This window comes from Mustela lutreola, chromosome 11, assembly GCF_030435805.1.
Source record: "Mustela lutreola isolate mMusLut2 chromosome 11, mMusLut2.pri, whole genome shotgun sequence".
In the NCBI taxonomy this organism is placed as follows: Eukaryota; Metazoa; Chordata; class Mammalia; order Carnivora; family Mustelidae; genus Mustela; species Mustela lutreola.
The window spans coordinates 55,936,521-55,956,658 of record NC_081300.1 but is presented as its reverse complement, the minus strand read 5'-3'; the positions used below and the strand labels follow the sequence as shown (position 1 = coordinate 55,956,658).

Sequence of the window (20,138 nt, the reverse complement as noted above, 5' to 3'; positions counted from 1 at the left end):
GTCTGTTGCTGAGTGTCAAGATACCCCTGTAACCCTAGGGTGGGAATCCCTCCCTCAACCACAGGATGAAGAAGAGATGATCAAAATAGTATACAGAGACAGCCAGGAGAAAGGCTGATAGAAATCCACTATTTGAAAACACTAGTATCTACTCTGTGTGTCCCTATTCTGGCTGGTCTGGAAGAGTAAATGGGAGAGTCCTGGTTGGAAGTAAGGTATCTAAGACTCCCTACAATGCAGGAACAATCTAAAACCAAGGGCACTTACTGCCAAGATAGCAGAAAAAGTAGACTTCTAACTAAATGGAATTAATAATCTTATGAGAAAATAATGAAATTAGGAAAAAAGGAAAAAAAAACTAGTGACAAAATCTGCAAAATAGGATTGCTCACAAAACTTGACAAAACCCTCAGGCAACAGAAGAGCAGCCAGAAGACAAACTAGACACATCCAAACTCTTAAGCAGAATTTGGAAGGAACCAACAACTGGTTTGATTTTGGACAATCTTTTAAAGATCCAGATAGAATATCCCACATAAAATACATGTAAGATAAAAATAAAGTATAGAAACTAAAGATCATCATCATCATTATTCATCAGATCAAGGATGGTACAAGGGTTATTCTTAGAACACCTAAAGTATCTCTCTTCCTCTGGTAGGAAAGAAAAAAAGTAGAGCTCAAGAGAAGGTTATATATGAGTTGTAACAAGGGAAAGTCTCTCTCCATAAATTTCCTGCTGTCATGAGTCCAAGTGGAGGCAGATGTCAGTAAACTTGTGCCCTTCTATGCCTCTAGTCTGGGTGCAGCACTTGAGTAAGAGGATGCAGGCCTTATGCTAAGTAGTATAAATCATGGCACTGGATTCATCTCACACATAAACCCCTTCTACTGAGATCATGTCATTGGCAGTTACGAACTCAGATTAGCACTCTTTGAATCTCTGAACTAAAATAGACAAGGTGGGCTCTACTGAAATGTGTTTACCTCTTGCACTAGACAGTGTACTTTTCCCCACTTATTGTTACACATTTAAAATGCTACCATGCTGCCCCTCATAAACTATTTATATGAAATGTCAAAGTGTTTCTTATATTGAGAATTAAATCAATATTGAAAGATACATGAAGAGTAGCATAAAACTCTCTATTACGTGTTCAGGAAAAAGAACAACATTTAGATGATGACATCCCTGACATCTTGACTTCTGGCTGGGGCTAGAACTGCAGCCATGGTTTTGTTGTTGTAAAAGCAGACAGGCCATGTAGTTATTTGTGGATTTAACTAATTTTTCATTCCTGAGTTTAAGAGTCTCTGTTTTCTTCTTTCTTTCTTCTTTTTTCCTACACAAGTTTTTGTTTTTTAAAAGAGCACACTTACCAGCTGAATGGAAATAAAGGTTTCAGATATTTTCCAAAATATTTATAAAACACTTCATTGTTGAGAAATCACTTCTGGAGTGGTGGCTATCAAATAATTATAAATTATTTTTTCAGTGTTCCAAAATTCATCTGTTTCCTTCTTTCTTATAAGGCAAGTAGGCATTTTGCTCAAGTTTTCCTGACTGCCTTAAAATAATCACTTTTCCCAGCCTCCTTACTCTTAAGTCCCTTGCTTTACCTTACCAGCTGACCATTTCTGCGAGGAATGGCTGATATCCCTTCTTCATACAAAGTCACATACAAAAGAGGAGCTGGGATACAACCAAAATCATCTGGCCATTGAAAAAAATGAAAGTTCAGGTTTATTCAGGCATATTCTCCACAGCGTAACTGCACATTCAAGTATGTGTTCTGCATATATGTGTACATTGATGCAGATTTGTGGAGAGATCCACAGATCTTATTGCTGTGCACCAATCACTGCATGTAGCCATTCATCTGCCAATACTGAGAGCCCACTACATTCAGGGCATGATGACAGACATTGGTCTCTGTGGAGAATACTGTTAATTGTTCACCCCAAACCCAATCACCAGTCTTCCTTAAAAGAATCCTGATTTTCCACCCCTCAGGGACATTTGTGTCAACTAAAACAAATGAAAACCAAACAAACAAACAAAAAAAAAACGTTGAATTCTTAGACTCTGTTGCAGCTAAGGATGATCACATACATTTCTGGGCAATGAAAGGCAACTGGGATTCTACAGAGTAAGATTTCTAGGAGATTAAGCTCAGAAAGATAGAGTGAGTTGGTACAAGTTCCAGGAATGGCCCGGAATATGAATATAGCGCTAGGAGTGGCCCAACAAACTTACAGGTAAAAGGATGAAGGCTGCATATGAATGACAAAGTAGAAAGACAGAAAGAAGATGGAAGCACAGAACACCTACCTTCACCTTCTTCCAAAAGAGAGAGAGAAAAAAAAATCTGTATTTGTATAACTCATGATTTCTTAGGTTTTCTGTTACATGCAGTGGAATGTGTATACAGGTAATACAATCATCGTTTCTTAAATAAGAGTGAATGAGGAGCTCCTGGGTAGCTCAGTCAGCTGAGCATCCGACTCTTAATTTTGGCTCAGGTCATCATTTCAGGGTCATTCGGAGCCCCACATTGGATTCTGCAGTGGGCTTGAAGCCTGCTTAAGATTCTCTCTCTTGGGAAGCTGGAGGAGAGGTGGAAGGGTGGGGAGTTGCAGGGAGAAGCGATAATTGGGTGAGGGGCATTGAGGAGGGCACCTGATGTAATGAGCACTGGGTATTCCATGCGACTATGAATCACTAAATTTTACCTATAGAACTAATTAAAAAAAAATTCTCTCTCCCTCTCCCACTAGTGTGAGCACATGCATTCTCTCTCAAATTAATTAACTGAAAACTAATTCAGGGTGCATGACTATTTTTATGCAGTCAGTTATGCTGGTCTCACCTTTGACTAGTTCTTTATCAATTATGAAGTTGGAAATAAATTAGATAGACTGTTTTGCTCAATTAAATGTGTTACTGAAAGGAACATCTGATTCACATCTTCTATATATTAGAAACAAATGTATTTGGGCACTGAAATTCTACTCCTGATGAACAATACTATAGACTGCAATATGTAACCAGAAGCTGATTTAGGATTTGTGATTTAGTGTATAATAGTTCTACTAACACAAGGGTTAAATATTCTTTTGTGGCTAGGATTCCACTAAAAATTATATTTATTGGATATTTAATTAAATCATAAAAATTTATTTGGGGCTGTGGCACCTGGGTGGCTCAGTGGGTTAAGCCTCTGCCTTTAGCTCAGGTCATGGTCTCGGGGTCCTGGGATCGAGCCCTGCATCGGGATCTCTGCTAAACAGGGAGCCTGCTTCCCCCTTTCTCTCTCTCTCTGCCTGCCTCTCTGCCTACTTGTGATCTCTCTCTCTCTGTCAAATAAATAAATAAAACCTTAAAACAATTTATTTGGGGCTATAGAAGCAGTCATTTATCTTGCTTGTCCATATTTTCTAAGTTTCCAGGAAAGATTATTTTTGTAATAATAGGGAAAAACACATTTTTTGGAAGAAACAAATATTACTGAAGAAACAGCATAGGAAAATTGGATCAAGATAGCAAAATGCACATACCAATTTCCCCTCCCTCCACAAATCTGACTCAAAGTGTCAAAGAGATACCTTTTTCAAAGAGTAGATCTAGAAACCACTAAACATTTCCATTAACAGAACAGAAATTGTTGGATGTTCCTGGAAGATAAAAAGCAAGCAAGAATGGTTTGATAAGGGCAGAGGAAAACGTCAGCCCGAAAAAAAACTACAAAGAAAAATGTGTAGAAGATAAATGCTGATCTAGAAAAAGCACATATCCAACATGAGAATAAAAAAAAAAAAAAACAGTAAGAGGGTGCTTGGCTGGCTCAGTGGGTTAAGCCTCTGCCTTCAGTTCAGGTCATGATCTCAGGGTCCTGGGATTGAGCTGGCACATCGGGCTCTGTGCTCAGCAGGGAGCCTGCTTCCCCCTTCTCTCTGCCTGCCTCTCTGCCTACTTGTGATCTCTGTCTGTCAAATAAATAAATAAAATCATTAAGGAGAAAAAAAAAAAAAAGAACAGAAAAAAAAAAAAAAAAAAGGCATCCCTAATTCAGAAGACAATGGCCAAAGTAACCTAAGAATGTTCTGAACAAAGAGGCCAGGAAACAATCCCTTCCTCTAGCACTGAACAGCAGGCAGCAGCTAAATGGGATTCCAGAATAAAACACAACAAGCATTCTCTTGGTGAGCACCTGACTTGGGGAGGAGGAGGAATGTTGTCCTGGTGTAGTGGTCCTGGACAAAAATAAAACTGACCTTCACTGGAGCCTTCTAAAAGAATATAGATAGAAGTATAAAAAGGAAAGTTAGGTTTGCCTGAAAAACAAATAAATTACAGTTCTTCAAGATTATCATTACTTTGGAATTGATACCGTACTTGTTTGTCTTAAAGTGAAATGTGACAGCTGACTGACCCACTTGACCACTCACACAGGCCCAGACTGCATCCACTACGAGAATACTGGAGAGAAAATAAGTGTACATGATTACACAGGAAATATACAGTCTTTACCTATACTGATCAATCAGTCAATGACTTAACCTAGTCCTCCATTAATAAATAAGAATCAACACCCAAAGATCAAAATCAACTGAACAATAGTAATGTAATTATGGCAAAAATAAATACAGGATCCTGAAGAAGAAAACAGTAATTCAAGGAAACAAAGACCACGTTGGAATTTAAGGTTTAATTTAGTACCTTAGAGTGCAAAAAAGAGCAGATCACTAAGGCACAGAGAAACTCAGGGGAAAGAAGAGGCTTCAGGAAATTAATAATATGACTGTTAAATTTCTTCAAATCAGGACAACTGGGTGGCTCAATCAGTCAAGCCTCTATCTTTGGCTCAAGTCATGATCCCAGGGTCCTGGGATCAAGTACCACATTGAGCTCCCTGCTGGGTAGGGAATCTCCTTCTCCTTCTCCTCCCTGCTTGTGCTCACTCTCTCTCTCATATAAATAAATGAAACCTTTAAAGAAATTTCTTAAAATTAACTAAATGCTGAAGTATCAATACAACCATGACCAAATTATTGTCATTAAAAATAAAAAAGTTGAAGAGATAGGAAAGAATGTAGAATAAGCATACATATAAATAAAGCTTGGAAAACAAGAAAACATTTAAGAGACACAGAGGTTCAATTCAAACAATGCAACAGTCATCTAACAGAAGTTCCAGAAGGAGATAAGGGAGAAAAAGAGGAATTAGTATTGGGTTTTAAATGTTAGAATACAATATATAGAACCAAAAAATGACAGTGCTCATATTGAAAGAGCTTTCATATGGAAAATCCCTAGCAGACTAGGACGTATCTTGTGAAAAGGTTAAACTGGAAAAAATGCAAGGTTCCAACAATAAACATAAAGCTCAAAAAGCTTCCACATTGGTATATAAAGGAATGAGGTCAGTAGAGATACCATGCTTCTCCACAGTCAACAGTGCACAAGAGAAGACAATGGGCAAGTATCTCCAAAATTCTCGAGGTTATTCCAAGCATGGGATTCAATGTGCAAAAAATTAAGAAAAGACTAGCATAATCTAATTCTCTTTTAAGTTACTGAATTTGTATCTTCACTAGGTAAGTACAGTGGATCAGATTCATATGTATAAGATTAACGTAAACTTATCTCATGAAACTCAAGACGTTAAATCTTCATTAAGAAAGTGAAATGGAAACTTTAGGTGACTGTTCTATTATTGTACATAAATGAGGACAAAGAAAGAAAGAGTAGGAGTGGATGGAGTACAGGAGGACAGAGAACACACACACACACACACACACACACACACAGAGAAGGAAGGAGGAAGTGAAGGAGGAAGAAGCAAATAAAGAGACAGAGAGGGACAGACAGGTACTTTGGGCAAAAGAAGGAGGGAGAGAGGAATTGGTATTTATACTGTCACATTCAGATAGGAACTTAAAAAGTTTAGGTATGTTTCTAAGAAACTTCCAGGTCCACTTGCAGAAACATATGCTGAATTTTTTAGGAAGAAAATCTGTGAAGATGTTTATCAGGTCTGATACATGGTACATATACCATATTTTTTAAAATTAAATTCAATTAGCCAGCACATAATATATCATTAATTTCAGATGTAGAGCTAATAGTTCATCAGTTGCATATCACATCATGACCCTCCTTAAAGCCCAACACCCAGTTGCCCCATCCCCCTGTCCACGTCCCCTCCACCAACCCTCAGTTTGTTTCCCTCAATTAAGAGAGTCTCATGGCTTTTCTCCCTCTCTGATGAGTTCTTATTCACTTTTCCCACCCTTCCCCTATGATCTTCTACACTGTCTTTTATATTCCACATACAAGTGAAAGCATACAATAAATGTCTTTTTCTGACTGATTTATTTTGCTCAGCATAATACCCTCCAGTTCCATCCACGCTGATGTAAATGGTAAATATTCATCCTGTCTGATGGCTAAGTAATATTCCATTGTACATATATTCCACATCTTCTTTATCCATTCATCTGTCAATGGACATCTAGGCTCACAACACAGTTTAGCTATTGTGGACAATGCTTCTATAAACATTGGGGTATAGGTGCCCCATTGGATCACTACATTTATATCTTTGGGGTAAATACTGAGTAGTGCAATTGCTAGGTCATAGGGTAGCTCTATTTTCAACTTCTTGAGGAACATCCACACTGTTTTCCAGAGTGGCTGCACCAGTTAGCATTCCCACCAACAGTGTAGGCGGGTTCTCCTTCCTCCACATCCTCACCAACATTTGTTTCCTGATTTATTAGTTTTAGCTATTCTGACTGGTGTGAGGTGGTATTCACTGTGGTTCTGATTTGTATTTCCCTGATGCCAAGTGATGTGGAACATTTTTTCATGTCTGTTGGCCATTTGGATATCTTCTTTGGAGTAACACGTGTCCATGTCTTCTGCCCATTTCTTGACTGGATTATTTGTTTTGGGGTATTGAGTTTGGTAAGTTCTTTATAGATCTTGGATACTAGCCCTTTATCTGATATGTCATTTGCAAATATCTTCTCCCATTCCATAAGTTAGTTGCCTTTTAGTTTTGTCAGCTGTTTACTTTGCGGTGAAGAAGTTTTAATCTTAATGAAGTCCCAATCATTCATTTTTGCTTTTGTTTCTCTTGCCTTTGGAGATGTGTCCAGTAAGAAGTCGCTGTGGCTGAGGTCACAGAGGTAGTTGCCTGTGTTCTCCTCTAGGATTTTGATGGAATCCTGTCTCACATTTAGGTCTTTCATCCATTTTATCTTTGTGTATGGTGTAAGAAAATGGTCCAGTTTCATTATTCCACATGTGGCTGTTCAATTTTCCCAACACCATTTGTTGAAGAGACTGTCTTTTTTCCTTTGGACATTCATTCATGCTTTGTCAAAGATTAGTTGACCATACAGTTGAGGGTCCATTTCTGGGTTCTCTATTCTGTTACATAGATCTACATGTCTGTTTTTGTGCCAGTACCATACTAGCTTGATGATTACAGGCTTGCAATATAGCTTGAAGACCAGCATTTGTCACAGGTTTTCTATTGCTTCCTGTTCCAGTTTTGGTAGTTTATATGATTCTAGGAATATATCCACTTCTTCCAGGGAGAACGAGAGAAAGAGAGAGAGAGACAGAGAGAGAGAGAGAGAGAGAGAAAACAAGCAAGCAGAAGGACAAGGAGAAGCAGGCTCCCCACTGAGCAGAGAGCTGGTCACAAGGCCTAATCCTAGGACCCTGGGATCATGGGTTAAGCAGCTCAGACGAAGGCAACGCTTGAACTGATTGAGCCACCCAGGCGGCCCCCAATATTCTTCTGATGTCCATTAAATGATAAATCGTTCTTCACTCCCTCATTTTCAATCTACAGGTGTCTTTGGGTCTAAAATGAATCTCTTGTAGACAGCATATTGATGGCTCTTGCTTTTTTCATCCAATCTGATACCCTTTCAAAGGTTTTCATTGGAGCATTTAGCCCATTTATATTCAGAGTAACTATTGAAAGATATGGATTTAGTGCCATTGTATTATCTGTAAAGTCCCTGTTTCCAAAGACTGTCTGGTTCTTTTGGTCTATGTTACTTTTGCACTCTCTCTTTGCTTACAGGACCCCCTTTTATATTGCTTGCAGGGCTGGTTTAGTGGTCACAAATTCTTTTAGCTCTTGGCTTTTGTTTTTTTTTGTTTTTTGTTTTAATTAATTAATTGACACAGAAAGAGAGAGCATGTGCATAAGTGGGGGGGTAGCAGGCAGAGGAGGAGGGAGAGGCAGACTCCCCACTGAGGAGGGAGCCCAATGCAGGGCTCAATCCCAGAACTCTGGGATCATGACCTTAGCCAAAGGTAGATGCTTAGCTGACTGAGCCATCCAGGAGCCCCTTTTTAGTTTCTGTTTGTCCTAGAAGCTCTTTATCTCTCCTTCCATTCTGAATGACAGCCTTGCTGGATAAAGTATTCTTGGTTGCATTTTTTTTTTTTTTAAATTTAGTACCCTGAATGTATCATGCCAGCCCTTTCTGGCCTGCCTGGTCCCTGTGGATCGGTCTGCTGCCAGTCTAATGTTCCTACCCTATAAAATAAGGAACTCTTATCTCAAGCTGCTTTCAGGATTTTTTCTTTATCTCTGAAATTTGCAAGCTTCACTATTAAATGTCAGGGTGTTGACTATTTATATTGATTCTGAGGGGGGATTCACTGTGCTTCCTGGACTTGAATGCCTGTTTCCTTCCCCAAATTAGGGAAGTTCTCAACCATGATTTGCTCAAAGATATCTTCTGTTCCCCCACCTTCTTCTTCTGCAACCTCAATAATTCCAATATTGTTTTGGTTTATGGTATCACTAATTTCTCCCTTCATGGTCCATTAGGTTTTTTTTTCTTCCTTTTGCTCAGCTTCCTTCTTTTACATCATTTTGTCTTCTATGTCACTGACTCTCTCTTCTGCCTCAGTTCCCCTAGCTGTTAAAACATTCATTTTAGACTACATCTTAGTTAAAGCATTTTTAATTTCGGTCTGATTAGATTTTATTTCTGCACTAGGAGATTCTCTAGTGTCTTTTAAGCTTTTTTCAAGCCTAGCTAGTAACTTTATCATTGTTATTCTGAATTCTGGTTCTGACATTTTCTTATAACCGTACCAATTAGATTTGGGACAGAGAGTATTACCTCTGGTTCTTCCTTTTGTTGTGAATTTCACCTTCTAGTTGTTTTGTCCAGAGAAAAATAGATGAAGAAGAGAGCAAAATAAAAAATATCAACCACGACCCCAGTAAAATATACACTAGACAAATCTGAAGAGGTCAGCAAGCAAACAAGAAGAGGAAAAGGGGGGCAGAGAATATAATCTTACAGATGGACAGAAAAGAGTAATCCACTTGATCCTGGGTGTGTTTTGGTCTATTTGTTAGAAGACACTAAATCCCAAAATTGTAAAGAAATAAAAACTTATACATATAAGAAAATAAAAGTGAATACAGTAAAATGAAGCCCAAAATGAAGAATATATCTATAAAATGTAAATGTAAAATTAAAAATTTTTTTAAAAACCAGAAAAACAAAGAGTTGATAAAATAAGAAACTAGGTGAAAAGGAAAAAAAAAAAAACAGAAAATTTTAAAATGAAATACAAAAGATTCATGAGAAATTCTATATACTATTTTCCCTTATTGCAGGAGTTTTTTAATTCTGTGTGATCCATAAACTTGGTATTTGCCTGATGCTCCTGCTGGACTTCTGGGGGAAGATTCTGAAATTCTGGGAATCTGTTGCATGGATTCTCAGGTATCTTTGCCTGGGTGGAACTGTACCACCCTTGCCAGACAGCCGGCCTCAGTGTAAGCTATTTCAGGTTGCTCTCTGTGGCTTTTGTTCCCTGAAGGCTTTTCACACCGCTTTAGAGGACGAACAAAAAAGTAAAAATGGCAGTGTCCTGATCTGCTGAACAACTAGTGTCGCCAGTCTTCAGTGCACCCTCAGGGAAAAGCAGTTAATCCCTTCTGTGTGTGCTAAACTCTGCAGACTCCTGCGATGCACACCCACACAAATTCTCCTGGGAGGGGGGTCTCATCATGGTCCCCTGGCTCACTGGGCCCCTACTTGGGGAGTAGTTGCCTGATCCTATGACAACCCCTGCTGTTTCTCTCGGGGGGGGGGGGGGGGGCAGAGTGGGAGGAGAAGCAGCATGTTGGAGTGGTTATCCCTTATTGGACCTCTGCTTGCTTAGAGAGCAGTTGCTGGACTGTGCCGTGGTTCCTGGGTTTGTGGCAACACCTAGCTGAGAGCCCATTCCAGGCTCACTGAATATAGCTGGCTTCCTGGCTCCAAAGTTTGGAACTCTGCCACACTCAGGCAACCCCAGTCTGTCTGTGACCCTGGGGATCCAGAGACTACACTGTCCAACCTAAGATTCTGCCCTGCTTTACCACATGAGCACTTTCCAGGCGGGGATGTCCCTCACTGGAGAAGACTTCTAAAAGTTCTGATTTTGAACTCTGCAGCTTTATCAGTTTCCAGTAGCTGGCTTATAGAGGCTCCTTCCCCACCACAGTTTATCTTATGATATATCCCCTCAGATTTATGTCTCTGCACCTCCTACCTTGCAAAAAATGTTCGCTTTTCTATTTGTAGGATTTCAGCAATTCTCTTCTTATATCTCAGGTTGAATTCAGAGGGTTTCAGAATGGTTTGATAGGTATGTGGCTGAATTCCTGGGACCAGATGAAACGAGGGTCCCCTACTCTTTTGCCATCTTCCCTAGAAAGCCCTACCATATTTTCTTAAAGGCTAGCTTTATATGGGTCTTTACATTTTTGTTGAAGAACAATCTGAATTCTGAACTTGCATAAACAATGCCAGGCTTTCATGGACTTCCAGATGCTACCTTTCTCGGTATAGTGCAAGACCTCTACTCCCTTCACCTATAACCACTCTACCTGCTGCACACCCATTCTCTGTTCACTCTGGAATGGGGCCTCAGCAGAAAGAGTAGAAGGGAGAAGAGGAAGATGTGCAGGAGAGAGAGTGCCCAGGGCCATTCCCCTTGCCCACCATAAATGTGGCCGTCTCTCTGCCTTTGCGAAAGTTAAACCCAGTTTCCTAAATCTGCGTATTATGGAAAAGTAAGACACCCTTCAGTTATTTTTACACTTAAAGCCCCAGTGAGTAAGTGCCTACTTTATATTTTCCTTGAGGTTCTAGGTAAAAGAGGGAAGAACACTGTTTCTATGTGACAAGAAGTTTAAAGCTTTAGAAAACATAAAGAAGCACTGTATGCATCTTCTTGAGTACCTGCAGGATTCGGAGAAGCTGCAGATACTCTCCTATTTTGCAGTTTGCTAGGTTAGAGGAAAAATCTTAGTCTGAAGTAACTAGAAACAGAAATGGGAAAGGAAGCATAAAGACCAAGTTCTTAGGAATCACTTGAAACAATCTGGGGGATAAACGTAAAATGACCCAAGGAATTTACACCAGCAGGGTAAACCTTTTCTTTGATAAGTATCTTGGCCAAGATTCTCATGGCTAAAGCCCTTACTTCAAGTTGTGGGTGTCACTTTTACTCAAATATAGATATAGAAATCTTGCCTTCCACAAAGATACAGGTTTCAACTAGGATGAAAACTGAAACAGCACAAAACTAAAAATGGACTGCCTTAGGTATATCATTTTGTACTGTGAAAAGTTCTAGAACTGTACTGCTCAATACATTAGCTACAAGCCATATGTGGCAATTTAGATTTAAATCAATTAAGATTAAATAAAATTAAAATTTCAGTACCTTATTCACACTAGCTACATATTGGACACACACTAGCTGCCCTTTTGGAAAGCACAGAAATCATTTCCATCACTTTAGAAAGCTCTAAAGGACAGTGCTATTCTAGGGTATTATCAGCAAAAACACAAAGAGCAACTTGGAAATATGAGCTACTCTGACAACTACCCAGGTTGATTCATGTATCTAAGAGAAGATATGACTTTTAGATAACCTAAAGTAACTCAGATTGGAGGCTGCCTTCAAGCAAGCCTGCTACCCAATATTCTTTAAGTTTTAATTTATGTCTTATGATAACAAATTAAATTAAATAGTAAGAAACATAGATCAGAGTGATTAACTAACTTGTTCCAGGCAACTATCTGTAACTATAGCAGAATATCAAGTTTCTTTTTTTTTTTTCTATATATCCCCAAAACGCCAAGAATTCTATCTGCATAGAACCTAATGTAGGACATAGGATCTTGCACACTGAAGGTATCCAGTAATACTGGTTGCATCACTGATACAATTATTGATTTCAGCAATGCAATGAATGAAGGAATAAATGAGTAGAGCTAATAGTAACATAGAGCAATAAGAGAACATGACTAAGAGCCTCAGAAATAAGATTGTGGCCACAGAATTACTAAGGGTGAGCTGGAATTTCAACCAGCCCTTTCTCAGAAAACATGTGATGCTTTCCTTATGTTTCTGAATCATTCTGTTGCCCACTTAATTAATGCTGTATCTTTCACTTTTTACTGCTTGCTTAGAATACTTTGGACTCACTTCCCTGGGAGTCCTTTGTCTGTTCACAGAATTTCCACCCAGTGCTAGATTTATTAAGTAAAGTCTCTGTGAATCCTAGGCACAAAGATTTGTTCCATTACCAAAGAAGGGAACAAATTTAGTGTTGAGGGAGACTGCTATAGGGGGGATAAGGAATAACACTTAAGTTTCAAATTTGTAAAAAATTTTGCAATCTGCTGTCTGCTTTAGTTTTCTCTAAAAGAGACAGGATGACCAACTTTTTCTAAGATCTTCTTCATGTTCTCCCTCTCACCCCTAATCAAGCCAAAATTCTGAGCCGTGTTCATTACTTACAGGAGATTCGCTGACTCCAAAGATGTCTCTGACATCCCGAACAGACTGCTTGTTCTTTTTTCTCATGGTTTGAGTGTAAGTATTATATCTCTTTTTCACAGCAGCTGCTTGGGTTCGAGTCAGTGTAGAGAGCAAGGCTTTGCCATCCTCCTCTTCATTACCCGAGATCAGGGTTGATAAACCCACGTCTTGCAACCACTCTGCTTCAAGTTCTCCTTCTGAAAAATAACATTACCAAGAAAAGGTTAGAGCAGTCTGCATTTGATTAGACAACATGTGTATCTACAGGCCTGTTCATATCAGGGTATTAGGAAGTGTCAATAAACACTATATAAAGGCCATCTTGGACCCTGAGGGCATGTTAAGTGAAATAAACCAGAAAAAGACAAATACTGTATGATCTCACTTCTATGTGAAATCTTAAAAGAAAATAAAAACAAACAAACAAAAAACAAACAAAAACCTCACAAGCTCATAGATACAGAGAACCAACTAGTGGTCGTCAGAGGTAGGAAGTAGGAGGTAGGTGAAATAGGTGAAGGGAGCAAAGGTATAAGCTTCCTGTTTTAAGTCATGGGGATGTACTGCATGGCATGGTGATAATAATAATAAATAATACTATGTTGTAATATTAGAAAGTTGCTAAAAGAGTAGATCTTAAACACTGTCATCACAAGAAAAAAAAATCTAGCTATAGTGATAGATGTAAACTAGACTTGTTGTGGTGATCACTTTGCAATGTATACAAATATCGTATCATTATATTGTACACCTGAAACTAGTATATCATATGTCAGTTATATCTCAATTAAAAAAAAAAGAAACCATCCTTTTTTCCAGAGTAATTCTGGGAAAGACCTGTAGGAATGAATTAAAAATCCGTATATTTTTAAGGCATTTATTTATTTGAGAAACAGCAATGCATGTGTGTGCACGTGGGAGGAAGGGCAGATGGAGGAGAGAGAGAGAGAGATAAGCAGGCTCCACTTGCACTCAGAGCCTGACACAGGGCTTAATGCCATGACCTTGAGTTCACTACGTGAGCCAAAATCAAGAGTCAGACGCTTACTTGACTGAGCTACCCAGCGCCCCATACAATATTTTTTAAATAAGTCAATTTTTTGAGTATTTTCTAGGAGAGTAAGGTAAATTGGCCATTTAGTAAGGTAATTTTCTTTACCAGAGTGTTAAATATAAGCCATAGTTGGACTTCCAATCTCAAACAATGATAAAATATGAATATTTAAACTAACTGTAATGGAAAAAGAGTGGCTTAGTGATACAGAAAAGGGTTTTTTAATCATTCAAATTCTGGTTTAAATCCCAATGCAACCATTTACTAGGTGAATGGCTTTGGACGAGTTTTAGCTCTAGGTTTCTGTCCTGCTTAGCAAAATTGAGGTAATAATAAGATGTATCAGTGACTATAAGGATTATTTTATTAATTTATTCATGAGAGATGGCAAAGACTCTGGAACAGAGGATGAATTCAATAGATATTCATTCTCTTGCTTTTCTCCAAAAGTCTGAATATTAGGTAATCTTTCTTTTTTTTCAGAAGGAAACTAAAAAACCTGAAATTCATCATAATGAGGGTTAGATACTATTGTAAATTAGATGTGCAGAAATAATTTTAAAAATTCAGAATAACAACATCATGTAATGGAAAATTCACTACAAAAACATTCCTGGAAATATACGAAACAGGTATTACCTGAATTAGGTTTATTTAAAGTGCAGATTATACTGATTTATAAATAGCCTGTCAAGTCATCAATCTAAGACTCTTGGGACTCTGCTTACATTATTTCGTCACTGGTATATGAACAAAGCCTCCTAAATGTACTTTACAGGTTCAATTTCTTAGCTAGGCAATCTTTTCTTTGCTCTGTTGTTTCTATTATTCATTTCCTTTATAAGCTATCCCTTTAACAGAAAATGAAAAGGTAAACATAAACTTACTAGCCTTAATCTAAAATAATAAACTTTTTAAATTAGTGAGCTCTGACTTTGAAATCTTCCTTTACTTAAGCCATAGATAAGATTTTCATTTTTAAGAAAAAATTTACAAAAACATTTAATATTAAAGTTTTAAAAACTGGAATTTTTCCTCCCTCCACCTCTGTAAACAGTAATCAAAGAGTAGAAGGAAGGAGTAATAGGTGTTAAACATATACTAGGGGTGAGGATGGTCTAAATCCTTTCACTCAGACTACAGAAATCTGTAGAATATATATTCTCCATAGGAAAGAAATATCTCAAAGTAGAGATAAGTATTATTCCTGTAACACTGCTAAATTATGGAAACTGATACCCTGTATTCATCCCTCCAATTGCCAAATACATAACTTCCACATAGAACACGCCTTTGAATTTCAGGTCCATATATCCAACTACCTACTCATCCAACTATCTACTTGACTCCATCAATCATATATCAAACTCAATGTGTTCAAACCTGAACACAAACCTTCATTCCCAACTCTAGGCCTTTTTCAGTATTTTACATTTCAGCAAATGAAACCCACCATTCAACTATCCAGTTTGGCAAAGAAACTTAGGAAACATTATTGACATCTTCATCCTTTACATATCAAAACCAATATATCACCAAGACTTTTTGATATTAATTCCTCATTATTTCTCAAAAATTTTCCACTTTATTTATCTCTTCTGCTCTGACCCTGGTCCAAGTTACTATCATGTCTCACCTGAACTGCTGCAAAGCCTCCCTTCTGTTTCTCCCATTCTGGACTCCCCTTCTAAACCATTCTCCATACTGTAACTAAATTAGACCTGGGTACCTCTGCCTTTTGCTTGGGTCATGATCTCAGGATCCTGGGATAGAGCCCTGCATCAGGTTCTCTGCTCAGCAGGGAGCCTACTTCCTCCTTTCCCTCTGCCTGCCTCTCTGCCTACTTGTGATCTCTCTTGCTCTGTCAAATAAATAAATAAAACCTTTTTTAAAAATTAGACCTTTCCAAATGCAAGTATAAGCCCTTTTCTAAAATAATGCCACAGTTCTTCCTTGCTCTTGGGGTTAAGCATAAAACCCTTACATGGCCCACAAGACCCAAAGCCACTGACTTTCCTTTCCAAGCTTGTACCATGCTCTCTTCATTCTCCCTTCTCTAGCGGTGCTGGCTTACATTTGGTTCCTCAAAAGTTCCATGCTATATTTTGTTACAATGCCTTTGGACATGTCAGTCCTTCTATTTGGTCCCCTAATTACTGGTCATTGAATCTTTCAGATCTCAGTTTATTCATTTCTTCCTCAATGAAGTCTTTTTTTTTTTTTTTTTCCTGAACCCTTCAGTCAAGGCTAGGTCCTACTTTTACCCATCCGAATCCTGCTGTTTGTGTTTTTCCTTCAAATAATTTTTTCCCCAACATACATCTAGTTATATCATTTCATTAGTTATTTTCTTTCCTCCGAGATTATAAACTCCATTAGAGCAGGAAACATTTCTGTCTTTGTTTATAACTCTGACACCAACATACAATGCCTACACAGATTAGGTACAAATATTTGTGAATTCTCCGTCGAAATATATAATCATTCTAATTCAGAAAATGAATGAAAAACATCAACTTTTGGAAATGAGTGTAGTTATCATACATATCATTCTGTAATGAAAATCCACCAGATCTGTAGGCTTGTTAGAGAAAGATCAAAAAAAAGGAATAAAATCTTCCAGTAAAGGTAGAGTAGCATGTATAGAAATAACAATTCTGTGTAAAACAATTATGAACTCTGAACTAAGTACATGAAATAATTATTTGAGGGAATGTAGAAGAATCAAGTACAAGCAGGAACTGAAAAATAATTAAATTTTGACACAAAATGTACTGTGAGATTTACATCTACACAACTTTTCAACTGAGGTCATTTTCCAATCACTACACTATACAGAGTATGTAGGACACAAACAGAAAACCAGAGTCTTACTAATTTCAAGAGTCACAGGATGGAGTACAGGATCATTAGGATATCTGGAAAGTGAGGGGCATATTCCTGTTAGGAGGGAGCCTCACCAGAGAGAGCTCCAAAATCTGTGCATAAACTCTCATCAAATCCTTGACTAAACATTAAACCAAAAAGGTGTATGTGAAACTCCAGGCATCCCACTGAAAAACAGCAGTCAAAAGGCTAAAATAAATGAGCCAGGCTGCATAGAGCAGAAAAGATGGTGTATAACCAAGTGAACTGTAGAACTGAAATTTACTCCCTTTAGAGAAAGATAGTGGGATACAGTCTCTAAAACATATCATAATGTTATAATATTAAATTATCAAAGAATCCCAAAAAAAGGACTAATTTGGCATGAGAAAAGATCATCATTAGAAAATACCTCTGATGACTCTGATGCTGGACAAGGACTTTAAGGGAAAGATTCTCATGAGTGAACAGAGAATTTCAGCAAAGAAATGAAAAAAAGAAACTAAAAGAACTAACACATAAATTATAGAACTAAAATTAAAATATATTAAGTAAAAATCTTGCTGGAAGGGCTTAACAGTATATTAAGGACTATAAAAGAAAGGGTTGGTAAACTTGAAGAATACAACAATATAAATTATCCAATCTGAAAGACATAGAAAAGTATTTAAAAATATTTAAAACAGAGTCCAAGTTACCTATTGGGAATGTTAAGTTTGACTTTCAGAGAAGAAAGCCACTGTTACAGAAAAAATTATTTGAAGAAAAAATGTCTAAAATTTTCCAAACTTTGTTGAAAACCACCTCGCTTAACTAACACCAAGTAGGTCACATACAAAAGAAACTGCACTTAAGGACAACCTGCTGAAAACCAAAGAGAGAGAAAATTTGAAAGCAGTCAAAGACAACAGATTACATCAGGAGAACAACAATATGCATGTGCAGACTCCTTATTAGAAATAGTAGAGGTCAGAACACAGATGACATTTAGAATATCCAAAATGAAAATAAAAACCTGTTAACTGATCATTTTAAGTCTAGCAAAAATACTCTTTAAGAACAAAGGTAAAATAGTTATTATCACATGAATAAAAACTAAGAAGTTTATTGCTGCCAACTTGCTCTGTAGTATATACTACAGGAAGAGCTTCAGGCTAAACAGAAAAGATATCAAATGGATACCAGATATATAAAAAAGAAATAGTGAAAAGTTAAAAATGCAGATATTGGTTTCTTTAAAAGATATACAGCTACTTCCTCATTCCCTGAAATTGAGTCTTAAAGCATAAAGATATTACTTAGACACAGTAAGGCAGGTGTTTATGCAGAGAAGCAGGGTGGACTGGGATGTTGGAGACCAAGTGGGATGAGCAGGGCAAGCATGAAAAATAGAGGAACTTGATAATATATGGAGAGATTGATCAAGTAAGTATATATGTTTAAGATAGTGGAAGCCAGTTTTCTCCTAAGAAAGGAGTCACAACAGGATATAAAATCAATGCACAGAAATCGACTGCACTTCTATACACCAACAAAAAGACAGCAGAAAGAGAAGTGAAGGAGTTGATCCCATTTAAAACTGTATCCAAAATTGTAAGATACCTAGGAATAAATCTATCCAAAGAGGCAAAGGCTATGTATTCAGAAAACTATAGAATGAATATTCATGAAAGAAATTGAGAAAAACACAAAGAAATGGAAAAACATTCCATGCTAATGGATTGGAAGAACAAATACTGTTAAAATGTCTATGCTACCTAGAACAATCTACACATTTAATGCAATCCTTATCAAATTACCATCAACTTTTTTCACAAAAATAGCAAAAATAATCCTAAAATTTGTATGGAATCAGAAAAGACCCCAAATAGCCAGGGGAATGTTTAAAAAAAAAAAAAAAAAAAAAAACCCACAGCTGGTGGCACCACAATGCCAGACTTTAAGTTCTATTACAAAGCTGTAATCATCAAGACAGTATGGTACTGGCACAGAAACACACAGATCAATAGAACAGAATAAAAAGCCCAGAAATGGACCCTCAACTCTATGGTCAACTAATCTTCAACAAAGCAGGAAACAATGTCCAATGGAAAAAAGACAGTCTCTTCAACAAATGGTGTTGGGAAAATTGGACAGCCACATGAAGGAATATGAAACTGGACAATTTCCTTATATAATACACAAAAATAGACTCAAAATGGGTGAAAAACATTTTGTCTTTCATAAATGTGAAACAGGAATCCATCAAAATCCTTGAGGAGAACACAGACAAATAACTCTTTGACCTCAGCCACAGCAACTTTTTCCTAGACATATTATCAAAGACAAGGGAAGCAAGGGCAAAAATGAACTACTGGGACTTTATCAAGATAAAAAACTTCTGCACAGCAAAAGAAACAGTCAACAAAACCAAAAGACAACCAATAGAATGGGAGAAGATATATGTAAATGATTTATCAGATAAAGGGCTAGTATCCAAGATCTATAAAGAACTTATCAAACTCAACACTCAAAGAACGAATAGTACAATCAAAAAATGGGCAGCAGACATGAACAGACATCTCTCCAAAGAAGATATCCAAATGGCAACAGACACATGAAAAAGTGCTCAACATCACTTGGCATCAGGGAAATACAAATCAAAACCACAATGAGATACCGCCTCACACCAGTGAGAATGGCTTAAATTAACAAGTCAGGAAACAACAGATGCAGAGGATGGTGAGGATGCAGAGAAAGGGGACCCCTCTATACACTGTTGGTGGGAATGCAACCTGGTGTAGCCCCTCTGGAAAACAGTATGGAGGTTCCTCAAAACCCATGACTCAGCAATTGCACTACTGGGTATTTACCCCAAAGATATAAATGTAGTGATCTGGAGGGGGACCTATACCCCAATGTTTACAGCAGCAATGCCCACAATAGCCAAAGATGGAAAGAGCCTAAATGTCCATGATGGAATAAATGGATGGATAAAGAAGATGAATGGATAAAGAAGATGCGGCATACGTAAATAATGGAATATCATTTAAAAAAAATGAAATCTTGCCATTTGCAATGACATGGGTGGAACTAGAGGGTATTATGCTAACAAAATAAGTCAATTATAGAAAGACGATTATCATATGATCTCACTGATATCTAGAATTTGAGAGACAAGGCAAAGGATCATAGGGGAAGAGAGGAAATAATGAAACAAGATGAAACCAGAGAGGGAGACAAACCATAAGAGACTACAATCTCAGGAAAGAAACTGAAGATTGCTGGAATGGATGGGGGTGGGAGGGATGGAGTGGCTGGGTGATAGAGACTGCAGAGGGCATGTGGTATAATGAGCACTGTGAA

The 20,138-nt window shown here is 37.6% G+C and overlaps 1 protein-coding gene across 6 annotated transcripts in view; it reads right to left on the bottom strand.

Annotated features, from left to right (window-relative positions):
* The window catches only part of ARHGAP28 (Rho GTPase activating protein 28), a 239,700-nt gene that overhangs the window by 71,077 nt on the left and 148,485 nt on the right, over window positions 1-20,138 (bottom strand). For all 6 annotated transcript variants that reach the window (XM_059138757.1, XM_059138751.1, XM_059138753.1 and 3 more), the window contains one exon: window positions 12,854-13,071. In XM_059138757.1, the coding sequence (XP_058994740.1) occupies window positions 12,854-13,071 (218 nt within the window). The remainder of the gene's footprint in view (window positions 1-12,853; window positions 13,072-20,138) is intronic.